Below are 14,639 nucleotides of genomic sequence, written 5' to 3'. Positions count from 1 at the left end.
CCGACAGATGTTGGTTAAACTCCTCGGCACGACCCTGCAAGGGATCCTCCCTCACCTCCTGATTTAGGAGGGAGCGAGTCACCCTAAACAGGGCGGCCGGGCGATTATCTGCGGACGCGATAAGGGTGGCGAAGTGGTTAGACCTCGCCTCCCTTATCGCAGCGAGATAAGACCTAATGTAGGCTCTTAGTCGCAATCGGTCGGATTCGGATCGGCTGGACCTCCAACCGCTCTCTAGGCCCCGTTTCCGACGCTTCATCTCCCGGAGCTCCGCAGAGAACCATGGAGCTCGACGGGATCTGCACCGGGTCAGGGGCCGCAGGGGTACAACCTGGTCAAGAGCCTCAGTGGCCGTCCTTTCCCAGGCTTCCACTAAGGCATCTGCCGAGCTGTGAGCAAGGGATAATAAAGGCGAGATTAAAAAAAATCTAACATAAAAATTTAAAAATCCCTCTAAAGTATATATCAAGTAGATTCTTAAAGAGTCTTGTATATGCTGCATCCATTACTGCAGATGGGGGGAGGAGAGAAAGAATCTAAGTAGAAATAGACTTGACCTTGGTTATACAGCAGGAATCTGGTTGTACCGCCAATTTCTTGCTGGTAGATTGGTTGTTGGTGCTGTCATTTGCCTTTGCTTTACATCAGGAGTCTCTCTTTTTTTTCTTTTTTTTAGCTTGGCCCAGCCTTTCTGGCTAACAGACTGGGCTGGCTCTGACAGCATTACTTTTTCCCCATGTTTTAAACTTCAGCTGCCAAATAGCATCTTGTGTTTGCCCATTATTGCCCTACTGATCAAGTTGAAGGTGGTTGGTCAAAATGGCTTTGGTATCCTATGGGGCAGGAAGAACTTTTATGAGCACCCTTCTATTTAGAAGAGATGGATTTTATTACATTTATAAAAGTTAATGGGCTGCATTTGATTTTACTCCTTTGTTTACAGGATGGAAAAGCCGCAATTCAATCCTAAGTTGTAGCCGTCCTCGTTCCAAATGGTGACCAAGGCCTCCGTCAAGCTGTGCACCAGTTCTTCAGGAACAATATTAATCACAAAGCCCTTAAAAAGTTAATACAGGAGCGCATATCTACTGCAAGATAGCTTTGATTTCAAGTTCTCGATAGAAGAACTTAATAATCGGTTTCACTTCAACCTTCAGAAGCGGTCACCAGAAGAACAACCAAAAGTGATAAAGAATGCTGTCAGAGAATAATGCTTGTGACAGCTCATCTCTTACCAGGCTTGAAGGGCACAGATGGGATCAATCTCTGTGATATAAACAATTGCTCCCAGAGCCTTCAGAGCTGCACAGCATCCCTTTCCAACCTGCGGTACCCAAAAATAAACACCAAATCAGAAGCTGGCAAACAATGTCTACCTCAAAAGCAACAGTAGGTAACTATGATTTGAAATTTCTACACTAAAATTCAAATGTATATAATTGGTATATTAACCAATGAACATTGATGGACTGGTAGCAAAAAATACTCAGGAGTAACTTGTAGCCTCCCCCTTAATAGTATTCTTCCTGTTAGTATGGCATGAAGATGTTACTTCTATCCATTCTTTTACTCATGACTGCAGTACTACTATTTACTAGCTAAATATATGATTGATGCAATTATAAAAGGAATTGATAACGTTTGCACTTCATTCCAAATATGACTTTTTTTAAAAAAAAATTGTTTATTTTAAAGGATTAGCCACTATGTGCATACCTGGGGAATGTGCATACCTTTATATTCTCATTTTACAAACCTTAAATATCTTGGATATCACCATACTTCTCAGTAAAAAAAAAGCTTCCTCATCACAAATTTTTGCTTTATAAGGGAAGGGGAAGGGAAGGGAAAGGGAACCATTTTAATACTGATTTTGAACAGCTACTGTAGATAGAATTCCAGATTCCTCTTGCTGTTAAGTCTCTTGCATAAACAATCACTTGCACTACTGCCATGAATTATTATATAGGCAGCTGTTGTAAAATTTTAAAAATGTGCAGAATTCCACATTGCCATTCAAATGGTACCATGTTGAAACAATACATTCCATTCACATGTGAAGATTATCTTGAATATAATTGATGTGTTTTGCATACATTAATTGTAGTGATATGAAAATACTCACTGATAGCAGCTTGCAATTATTCTGAATGGCTTACAATTAGATACATCATTTTCTGTTACAATTGCTTGCTAATTGTGCTTTTATTTAAGCAAGCAGGAAAGTATTACTAGTAAAAGGCAGATAATGAATACAATGAATAATGAACACAATACAAAGCTAGCTATTTGCTTGTACTCATGAGAGCTCAACAAAGATTAAGATTAAGATTATGGATCACTTGTAATACTCACCTCACCATAGCCACACACTACTACTTGCTTGCCTCCAAACATAACATCCGTTGTCCTCTTTAGACTACAGAAAACAAAGCAACCCATTTTGAAAACACCATTCTCTTAGATTCTTCAATAAAGTAAAAATTTCAGTCACTGGGTATCACAGCAGTGTAATGATTTAAACCTCTGGCATAAAACTGAACATAAAGATGTGACACAAAAGCTGAACGTTCAATTTTTTTCTCCCTCAGTCCAAACTCACCCATCCAAGATGGACTCTCTGCAACAATACAAGTTATCAAATTTCTGTTTGGTGACAGAATCATTTACATTCATGGCAGGAACGCAGAGTTTTCCAGCTTTTGATAACTGGTACAATCTGAAAAAAGAAGTGGGAGGGGATGGAATTTTTCCAGATTAAAGTACGATGATCTTGGCTGCAAATATTTGGATAACCATTAGTCAGCAGCCAACAGTTACATTTTTCTACACCATTCTGCTGCTATCTAGAGTTCATTTGCATTTCTGCAGCCCAATGATCAGAAAGAGACATTGTTACAGTTTTTGGTTAGAAGCAAAGCTTTAAGTAGCAGCAATAGATACCCCTTAACAAATTCTCATTTAGATATGCAGAGTTCTTACTTTTAAAAGATCAGAATAGGGAAGAATTATGAAACCTTCAAGATTTATTTAGTGCCATATAAATAAAGCTTCAATGAACACAGTGTTATGTGTAATAGTGATAGTAATAGCAAATATCTAAAGAAAATCTTTGTTAATGCCAATTATATCGAGTTTATGAAAGAATAGCTGCATTACCTTAAGGGAAGCAAACACAGCCATCACCCAAGGAAACATACTCTTTATCCATTAATTCAATTTTGAGTAACAGCTCAGTGATAACACAATTATTTAGTCTTTTGTATTTGTAGATACTGCTGTAGATATTCTTCCTTGGCTAAAGTCCAGTGTAGATGATACTGAACTAACTGACACTATTGTCAGATGTGGTATAAAACAATGTCTTATGCTTGTCAATTCATCCCTGAGTTACTACTGGAAACTTAGAACAGGTTGCATTTCCCACATACATTTAGTACTAAAACTGTAAGAGAAAGAAAACAGGAGTAAAAAAGAATTAAATGTGAACATAGTAGAGTACCTCCAACCATTTCTAAGTTAAGAGAATATTAAATTGAACATGCTAACTATTTTTCTTCTTCATAAACCCAAAATGTGGTATAAGTAATTAAAGATAAAAGAACTATAAAGTTCCATGTATTCATAAGGAAATAAGTAAGAAGAAAATGTGCACATTGTCTTGACATCATTCTACCATTCTTCTATAGCTTCATTTCACCTGTTTCTCACTCCTGTCATGAGCTATTAGTCTATAAGGCTTTGTGATAGTGAGCTTTAGTGAATTTTGTGCTTAGAAAACAGAAATAAATAGGCCCCAACATACTAAAACATCATAAAGAACAGACACAAAGAAGTTCTTTGTTACCTGTGCACACCCGTCACACTCTCTTCCACAATGCCTCTGATCTTCTTAAATACATTGGGATATTTCTTATAAACCCAATGAGTCAGATCTCCCCCATCATCCAAGATCTACAAATATGTGAAATATAATAGGTTCAGATATTCTATTATTGATAGACTATTGAACTTTATCTTAAGTACACACTTGAGTTTCATCTTATATGGGTTTTTTTTAAATTAAGTCAAATATTCATTAGGAGATCAGGCTTGGTATCCTAGCTACTTATTTGGGTGAAGTTTTTAATACAAAAAAAAATGAAATAGTTTCACTGCTATGAAAGCTGATATAAGGTGCAAACCAGCAGTACTAATTACTGTGCAAATTCAGGTAGAACATTTGTGTAATATGCACAGCCAAAACAGGAGAGTAATCATCAGCTTCTGTTCTAACTAACCTAGAACAAATACAGTAGTCAACATGGAAATATTTTGCTATATTAATCATCATAAAGTTTATTAGCAAAAGAAGGTAGTGAAGACACAAAAAATAAAGGAAGATGTTGCTACTTAAAAATTGCAGATTAAAAAACAAACAAACCTGATATTAGTTTGTTCATTTATTTAGAGAATGTATTTATTTAGAAAATTTATATGGCTGTCCACTCACTTTCAGGGTGACTTACAAACAATAACAATAATTATAATAGTAACAAAGATAATATGAAGGGCAGTTGTAAAATGCACATACACTTTCCCTACTCTCAACTATTCCAAGGCAAAAAAGGCCAAATGTTTTCCCTAACTGAACAATCCTTAACAGACTACACACAACAATTATATATACACATACATACATACATACATACATACAGTATCTCAATGAAAGCTGGTAAATGAAGAGAGTGGAGAGTAATGAGAGCCCCTTATGCAACATTCCAGAGCAACACTTTTCCATGATATTGAACTGGTTCTTTTGAAATGATGCCTTTTATAAAATGTTCTCTAGATGTGCTCCAATAGCCTAAATCCAGAGAACCATGCAATTAGTTCTGTCTGAACAGGAGTGACTAGATTTAAATATTCTGCAGGTTAAATATTCACCATGTGAGAACACTGTATCATACTGTTTTCTGTGGGTTAAAGAAAAAAAAGCAATATTTCCACTCGGCATACCAAAAACCTGGGCATTACTGAAGTAGCATTTGGATCCTCTGAGAGAAGACAACAAAAATGAGAACAGTGGAATTTAAGTGGAGTGATTTATTACCATATTGGGCTGCCAGGTATCCATATTTATACAGCGATCAATGCACCACCAGAAATCATCTTCAGATTCTCCTTTCCAGGCAAACACAGCAACACCTAAGAAAACAACAAAAAAAGCCCCCAACTGATTTTTAAAAGCAAGGTTTCTTGCATTTTGCCCTAGCTAAGCATATTACTAGCACGTAGCAAATGTAACATGCTGTTACTTCCACATATTTTAGGTATATGAATGTTGAAAATACTTTTCATGTTTTTCAAAAGCTACACAGTTAAGGCAAGTAGATTTGCCTACTTTAATTAGCCTAATGGTTTTCTTGCTTTGAGAAAATTTAAATAAACAAGTTATTAGAAAAGGCATTTGTTGTTACATTTATATGTAACACTAAGCCAACATTCATTAACTATTTTTTTCTGAATAGTAAGCTAGAGACAAACAATACATATAGTCCTCAACTTACAACAGTTTGTTTAGTGACCATTCAAAGTTACAATGGCACTAAAAAGTGACTTATGATCGTTTTTCATACTTATGACCGTTGCAGCATTCCCATGGAGACATGATCAAAATTCAGACACTCATATTTTGCAGTGCAGTGTCCTGGGGTCGTATGATCCCCCTTTGCAATCTTCTGCCAATGAAGAAGTCAGATTTACTTAACAACTTTTTTTTTACTAACTTAACAACTGCAGTGATTCATTTAATAACTGTGGCAAAAAAAGGTCGTAAAATGGGGCAAAACTCACTTAATAAATGTCTCACTTAGCAACAGAAATTTTGGGCTCAATTGTGGTCGTAAGTCGAGGACTACCTGTATTATGGTTTACTTCTATACATGAACCAGGCTTTAATCACCAGAAAACATATAAAAAGGTAATCTATCATTAGACGTCATGCTAAGCTATTGTGTGATTTGTTTGCTTGTCATATGTTTAACCGGCCATTTGTTTATGTGAATCAGATCCCAATCATTATGGTGACCACTCTGATTAAAAACAGAACTGTGCAGCATGTGTTTTTTTCTTTTGGGAAAAAAAGTTATATTAAGGCAATCCATCAGAAATGTTTACTTGGCTTTAGGTTTTCTTAGAATTATACCAGTAATAATGGTCAGACAACGAATTAATTGTTTTTCAAAAAAATCCATCAGAGCAAATTCTTGGCAGAATGTGCAGGAAGTGGAATGGTATAAAATATTTTATGGCACTCAAAGACCAAAATATTCATTGTGACAGGAATGTTCATAGGAAAAAAATGTATGCAGAACAGAGTAAATAATTTAAAGCTAACAAGTGCTCTTTACTGTTACCTATTCTCTTATAACAGATCCAAGGGAGTCTACCTAACTTTGCAATGTTTCTCCGAAAAGATCTGGCAGCTTGGGCATATAGAGACAGTTTACAAAACTATTAGGAAAAGGATATTAGCAAAGTATTCTGGCGCTATTTTTTTCTAGAGCCTTAAAAACAAAGTAAGGAATACAACTGTATATCTTTAATATAGCTAATGAAGTTGAGAAAGTATTTTTGAATTACTTTCAAAGAAAATTATTTGAAAAGCCTACATTTGCCATCATTTTTGTATCATATTTTTGTTTCCTTGCAATGACATATTTAATTAATGCCATAATAATGTTGCAAACAGCATCTTCCTAGTTAGAAAGCAAGTACTGTGACAGATAGTATTGTAACTATTGTAACTATATCTCAAGATCTAATTTTGATCTAGTATTAATCACTTAGCATCGATCCATTAGTTGGTCATTTTAATCACAGATTAAAGTCTTTTTTTTTCTATACAGCTTCCATAACATACCAATGCTCAATCTTTTACAATGATAAATAATAATAATAATAATAATAATAATAATAATAATAATAATAATAATAATAATAATAATAATAATAATAATAATTTAATTTCTATACCGCCCTTCTCCCGAAGGACTCAGGGCGGTGAACAGGGCAATACACAATAAAAATCGAATACAAAAATTAAAAAATCATTAAACATCATGCCCATAAAATCAATACATATTAAAATTAAAACTAGTTTTAAAAACCCAACCCCATCCCGTCAGACCAGGCCAGCTTGTTTGAAAAAGAATGTTTTAAGATCGCGCCGGAAGGAGCGAAGGTCGGGGGCCGTCCGGAGCTCAACCGGTAAGCGGTTCCAGAGGTCTGGCGCGCCCACAGAGAACGCTCTCCCCCTGGAGGTCACCAATCGACATTCTTTGATCGGCGGCACCCTGAGGAGGCCCTCTCTGTGGGAGCGCACTGGACGGAGGGAAGTTGACGCCGGTCGCAGGTGTTGCCGTAGGTAATCCGGACCCATGCCATGAAGGGCTTTGTAAGTCATAACTAACACCTTGAACCTCACCCGGAGAGCAACCGGTAGCCAATGCAGCTCGCGGAGCAAAGGTGTAACATGGGAGTATTGGGAAGCTCCCAAGACAATTCGCGCGGCTGCATTCTGCACCAACTGGAGTCTCCGGGTGGACCTCAAGGGCAGCCCCATGTAGAGAGCATTACAGTAGTCTAGACGAGAGGTCACGAGCGCATGAGTGACTGTGCGCAAGGCATCCCGGTCTAGATAGGGCCGCAACTGGCGCACCAGGCGAACCTGGTGCACCTGGTAATAATGAAGTTTGGCATTAATTAAGTCCTCTTTCAAAATAATGATTTTTTTCATCTGAATGAAATCCACTTATTTTCCTGAAAATATGAAGCTTATTAGTGACAAGCTTCAGAAAACAGTTTTAATACATGAAAAAGTATCTTCTTATATAACCAAATATCTTGATAAATTATGTATTCTTAAGTGCTGAGGTCATGAGTAAATATTGCAAAAATGAATACATAAATAATTTCTAACATGAATTAGCACAAATTATTTGTACAGTTAGTTGATACTCACCAGCCTCAGCCAAGGCAGCAGCCACCTCATTTTGAGTAGAATAAATATTACAAGCAGACCATCGGCATTGAGCTCCTAATGCACAAAGAGTCTCAATCAAGACCTAAAAGGTAAAGCAAGCATCAAATTAAAAAGCTTCAGTAATTACTAATTGGATTGGGGAAACAAAAACTCAGAATGAAAAAGCTCACAAACTAGTAGATTCCAGAAGTTTAATTTCATTTATACATCACCTGATTCTAGAGGTTTAATTAGGCTATATTGGTTAATTAATGCCACAACTGCTTGCTCCTTTAGAACATAAGAAAAGGATTATCTAAGATCCAAACCATTTATTTCCAGTTCTTTGAACTATTCAAGACTGCAGTTCTAATTCAAACAATTGTAGTAATCAGTTAAAACCCACACTAAATCATCTACTTTAGATCCAGCAGGTTCCATAAGGCCAATTGTCTTTGCAGAGTAGAAATATTTATCAAGATGACTTAGTAATTAAATTATACCCTTTATGGAACTGAGTTCCCTTGTCACCTGGGGATGATAGATAGAATCCAGAAAATAGTAAAGATGAAAGAAGACTAAGATACAAATGGCAAAACAGGTGTACTCACTGCAGTCTGTGCTGTGATATGTGTACATCCCACTATTTTAGCTCCAGCCAAAGGTTTTTCCCCTTGAGCTCGTTTTCTTAGTGAAATCAGTGCAGACATATCTAAAAAAAAAGTACCTTTAACAAACCCCCATGCCAATTACTGAGCAAACAATTATCTTCAATTCCTAGAATCATATCTATGTAAAAAGCTCTTACCGTGTTTCCCTGAAAGTAAAGCCTACTCCAAAAATAAGCCCTAGCTTGATTTTTGGGAGTGAGCCTAATATAAGCCCTACTCCCCCAAAATAAGCCCCAGTCTTAGGGTGAGGCACACACCTAAAAATCAAGCTAGGGTGGGAGTGAGGGGGTGGAGCTGCCCTACGCACCCTGCACCCACTTACCTTGCAGCCAGGCCTCTCCTCTCTGGCTCACTTCTTCTGCAGCATCTTCTGCAGCTAGGCCTGCATTTCTCAATCACAAGCCTTTCCGGAAGCCCACTGTAGCCAAGAACCGAGCTATAGATTCAAGACCTCTACAGCCGAGAACTGAGCTATGGATTCAATCCATAGCTAGGTACTCAGCTGCAGAGGCCTTCCAGAAAGGCCTGACTGCAAAATGCAGGCCAGAATGCAGCTGCAGAAAGAAGCTGCTCCTTTGGCCGCAGAAGTGGACTGCCTGGGCGGTGCTGTCAGTGCTGGAGGTGAGTATAAAAGACATTCCCCCAAAATCAGACCTGGTGCCTCTTTTGGAGGCAAAATAAAAATAAAAATAAGACCCAGTCTTATTTTTAGGAAAACACGGTAGAAAACAATTGCTCTGGAAAGAGAAATAAACGATTTGCCCCACTGAGAAAGGCCTTGCCTCCTGTCACTCGCAGGCCATGCCTTCAGCATATCTTCAAGGGAGTTTCTGTAGCATCTTGTTGAATAGTGTGGATTTCTGTGCAGTGCCAGTCAAAGGAAGGCTATTCTTTATTACGTCCTCCACTGTACTATTTACGAGATTAGGTTCATATTATTGATGATAGGTCAGATATCAAACATTTAAATTATCTTGTAAATATGCTTACCACTGTTATTTATTTATTTATTTATTTTATTAGATTTATATACCGCCGTTCTCCAAAGGACTCGGGGCAGTGTACAGGGCAATTAAAACATGGCATACAGTTAAAAATAAATTAAATTAAATTTAGCCCCAAACCAAGTAAATCAAATTCTAAAATTTAAAATCCCAATCCCTCAGTCCAGGCCGGCAAGCTTGAATAACCAGGTTTTCAGGTCACGGCGAAAAGAGCGAAGGTCGGGAGCCATCCGGAGCTCAACAGGGAGCTGATTCCATAGGGCAGGCGCGCCCACAGAGAATGCAGCCGGCACTCCTTGACTGACGGCACCCTGAGGAGGCCCTCTCTGTGGGAGCGCACAGGACGATGGGAAGTTGATGCCGGCAGAAGGTGCTCCCGTAAGTAATCCGGACCCATGTCATTTAGGGCTTTGTAGGTCATCACCAGCACCTTGAATCTCACCCGGAGGACAACTGGGAGCCAATGCAGCTCGCAGAGAAGAGGTGTTACATGGGAGTATCGGGAGACCCCCCCCACAACTCGCACGGCCGCATTCTGCACCAGCTGGAGCCTCCAAGTGCTCCTCAAGGGCAGCCCCATGTAAAGAGCATTGCAGTAGTCTATTCGAGAGGTCACGAGAGAATGAGTGACTGTACGTAGGGCATCTCGGTCCAGATAGGGCCGCAACTGGCGCACCAGGTGAACCTGCTAATATCCTTTTCCTGTTGCCACTTTTGTTTGTTGTCATTTAATCTCAGAACCTTAAGAACTTTTAAGTCCTTAATCTTAGCCCTGGCTTTATCTTCTTTTGGCCTCTTAGTATTTAGCACTCTTTTTTATTACATAACTGTATTGTTATTTTGTTTTACTGTATTTTATGCTATGTTACTTCATTATGGCCCATGGTTCCAACAATAAACTATATTTACTTACTATCAACTACTTTGAATCCAAAATGTAACATATAATAAGGCTGTGCAGTAATTTGAAGGGGAAAAATGTGATTTGGGACATTTATGAAAGCACATGTGTTTAGTAGCTTTTCCTTAAACCAAACATGTCTTTTCTTGGAATTGCCTGGCAGCAGCTGTATGAACTCAGAAAAAAACAAAACACTTTCTTTAAAAGGTTGTCAACAAGATACTCCAAATCACCTTTTCATTTGTGAATCTAGATATCTGAACAGCCCTAGTATATACCTGAAGAATGCCAGCAACCTGAACTGAACACTGCCGAGTGCTTAATTGCTCAAAATGGATCTATGTGAATAAAATCCTATTAATTTGTTAAACAAATAACTAAAAAAAACCACACTGATCACTTTGTAAGGATTGTGCAATACTACTTAAACTTTTGGTCTTTTTATAGATTTACATCATTTGTGGACATTTCAAAGAGCTTACTTGCTATCAAGGTGTTTGATGACTAATGGGATAAAATGTATGACACCCAGAGAGAAGCTTTAGCAAATTGAGCTTTACCTTGCTCAGCAATCTCTATCTCTCGGCGCCCGAACTCTGCTTGCTTGATGTTCTTAACACAGAAATTACTATTGCCTTTGGAATTTGTTTGCTGCTTTTCTCTTGGAGAAACTTCATCATCAGAGCTATCAGTGTAGGATGCCGCTATAAAAAAAATTTAAAGTTTGCAGTGAGAAGAGATATATAGATAAAAGAAACTTAAGTCCATGATTATATCTTAGTATAGGAAGTAACCAAGTCAAGACACTTTTCTTCATTATGGATAGCTACTATCTACTGAGCCCCATTATTAGTGATATTATAATGAACCACTTCACACTTCCTTCTATACCAGACGTCAAACTCGTGATGTCACGTGACGTTGTGCGACGTATTGGAGCTTTTTCACCATTGCCGGCAATGGGGTGGGCACGGTTTCTTCATGATGCATCCAGCCCGCAGGCCGGCAGTTTGACACCCCTGTTCTACACGAATAAGTGTAGAGATAACAAGAAGTTTGAGGTGAAGGGTGGGAACTTTTATTTTTTAAACCAATCAGCCAGAGGGGAGCTGCAGGGGATCTGGCAGGGATATGCTGACATGTCTACATATTTTTTAATACATTTTCTTTGAATAACATTATTCTTTGAATAATAATCACATTAATAAATTCAGCAGCATGTCTCTCTCTCTCTCTCCAAAGACTACAAGGAAGACATTGAGAGGCCAGATGTGCTTCTTGAGCTAATTATTTCTGTATCAGCAGAAGATATATCAAAAGGAAAATAAATATTATTAAAAGGGAAACACTTACCAGAACTGTAGCTGTCTGTGGAAGACTGTGAAATGGAACGAGATAGGGATCTGCGACCAGTCTTTGTGGGAAATTTACTGAACTCCTGCATATCATCTGCAAACTGGATTTGCTATACACAAAAATTAAGAAGTTACTATTGTTTTTTTAAAAGTCAACAAGCTTAATTCTCTATTAAACATAAGCAATGTAGGATCTCATTCTACAGTATTCAATACAAGTCATATTCCAAAGAAGAATACTTCCTGAATAGATATACTATAGCATTTTATGCTACCAGTAAATATAAATAGATAACATATCAGGATTTGTACTACTCAATTAATGTAAATGAAAATTCATTGCAGAATGCAATACTGTAAACGACGTGATCATTCTATTCAATAAAGCTATATTGTAGCGACCTATCTCTATTAGCAGGCAACGTATCATGTATGCCTAAAAAGAAGGTGAGTATAATTACAACATTTAGGCAGCCACTCCAATTTGCACCTATAAATACAATTTGTCTCATACAAAAAATACCACATTCTTAAGCTTATTCAGTTATATTACTCAACAATGAACTTGGCACTATTCATATATATTACTATATAATATTAAAGTATAAATATTATAATATTAATACATTAATTTATAATATAAAAATAATCATCAAATAGATTTACGTTTTGAATGGAATATTTGATAAACATTTTTTCTGTAGCTATTATTTAATTAGAGTTTTTAGCCAGAAGACATTTAAGTAAGAACTTATGAAATCATCTACTTTCATTCTAGATTCTAAAGACACTGAGAAATACATTCCAATCTCCATAATACAACAACACATTTATATATTGTATGCTCTCATTAAAACCTTCGGGTGAAACTGTGATATCATAACAATAGCATCTGGCTGTGATTAACTCACAATCAAAAGTATGAGAAGTATCTCAAGACAAATATCTTCTCCACAAAATGCTTGCTTTCACATATTGTACTTAACAATATTGAGATTTTGTTTGTTTTTACTTAATATGCTATATGAACTCAGCAAATGAATACAATGTGAATTGTTTTAGAGAGATTGAAAACAACTTTGATATTAGTTTACTGACTGCAACTGTGCAGTAAATATGAACGAGTGCAATTTCATGAATTCATTTATTAATCAACCTAATCTGCAAGGGTGCAGTGAGAGGACTTAAAAAATGAAAAACAAAACAGAAGCGGTTAAACAAACCATGATTGCTTTGCTTATTTGGAAAAGTAATTATGGATTATTCAGAAAAACACGATGTATAACATAGATTAAAAGTAGATTCTCCTTCAAGGTGAACATGACACTTTCAACCAGGAGAAAATGGGAAAATCTAATTATTGTAAGGGAAAGAAACAAAAAAACATGTGCATAATTCTGATTCTCAACTATTCTATAGTTGCAAAATCTACAAAACTTAAAAGCAGCAGTTCCTCTCTCATTCAATTGGACACATACACACACAAACCTTTCTGCATTGATTAACTGTTGGTAGTAGGTACAAAACATACATCTATACTCTTATAAAGTATTAAAAACTAATCTATGAAAAGGAAATCACTTAGAATTAGGAAACCATATCATTATTAAAAAAATCTTATCCTTAAAGTATACAATTCAGGCATTATAACAACTGCTTTCACTGTGATTTGATTATTTCAATAAACTACACATATATTGCTTGTGTGACTTTGAGAACAGATTATTAGTGGGGATATCAAGAGCTAGAGCTGAAATTTGGGGATCTTAAGGGAAGGGGAAGAAGTTTCCAGAAATGCAAAAATATTTCAAAATGACACAGAAATGAAGTTTGCTCTAGGCTGCTATAAATAATTTTATTGCATTTGATCACAAACTGAAACATAATGAGTCAAACTGGTGTGGGGGATTTTAATGGTCAGTTTAAATAATAATATTTTATCTTGTATTCCCCACAAATGAACTATCTTTCCTGGGCAAATAAAAATGCATGCTTTTTGGAATAGCTGAGGATTAATGAGATATAAAGAAGTTCACGATAATAGGATTAGGTCACATTCGGGACATTCTTACTGATTTCAAGATATGGAATCCAGTTTAAGGACCAAAGAATAAATTCTTTTGAGCCTGTAATGACTGAAATCACTGAATTCTAAATATATTCCAAGTCTAATTATTTGTATTTTATATAGCAAAATTTAAAACTTATAGGTTAACATAATGGGGATACCATCCTCGGGTGTGAAAACTTAATGGGTGATTTTGGAACAGCCACTTGCAGCCCAACCTACTCCTCAGTGTTATTGTGGTGGCACAAATTGGAGGAGATAGTGCTACACTGTATACTGCACCTTGAGTTTCAGAATGGTAGAACATAAATCTAATAAATAAATAAATGGTGGCAATGTTCACATTAGTGAAAAAAAATAGAACTCCTATTGATGTTTTGCATTGTCAAGAATTGCATGTATAGAAGTATATAGAAGTGCTTGCTTTCTCACAACAATGAAGCATCAACTTTGACTTTCTTCACCTCCAACAACAGGGTTTGTGATTGTTATCAATTAGAAAGTTTTTCACATAGTTGCTTTAAACATGTGAATTAGTTTCTTATCTTCAAATGTATCTAGTTCCAACTGAACATTTTGTCTGAAGATACTGGATATCTCAGAGACTGTTTAGTAAAAGTTTCTTGGCAATCATC

General features: G+C 36.6%; 1 protein-coding gene across 2 annotated transcripts in view; it reads right to left on the bottom strand.

Moving 5' to 3' along the window:
- Positions 1-14,639, bottom strand: part of AHCYL1 (adenosylhomocysteinase like 1) — a gene marked incomplete at its 3' end in the record, with an annotated part of 57,809 nt that overhangs the window by 15,136 nt on the left and 28,034 nt on the right. For both annotated transcript variants that reach the window (XM_083357821.1, XM_083357822.1), the window contains exons 2-10: positions 11,935-12,046; positions 11,142-11,285; positions 8,617-8,717; positions 8,006-8,108; positions 5,093-5,187; positions 3,848-3,954; positions 2,603-2,719; positions 2,356-2,419; positions 1,236-1,324 (exon numbers count right to left, since the gene is read on the bottom strand). In XM_083357821.1, the coding sequence (XP_083213947.1) occupies positions 1,236-1,324; positions 2,356-2,419; positions 2,603-2,719; positions 3,848-3,954; positions 5,093-5,187; positions 8,006-8,108; positions 8,617-8,717; positions 11,142-11,285; positions 11,935-12,046 (932 nt within the window). The remainder of the gene's footprint in view (positions 1-1,235; positions 1,325-2,355; positions 2,420-2,602; positions 2,720-3,847; positions 3,955-5,092; positions 5,188-8,005; positions 8,109-8,616; positions 8,718-11,141; positions 11,286-11,934; positions 12,047-14,639) is intronic.

This window comes from Vipera ursinii (genome assembly GCF_947247035.1).
Source record: "Vipera ursinii genome assembly, chromosome: 3".
NCBI lineage: Eukaryota > Metazoa > Chordata > Lepidosauria > Squamata > Viperidae > Vipera > Vipera ursinii.
Note: the sequence above shows the minus strand (reverse complement) of the source record. Positions and strands in the feature narration are given on the sequence as shown.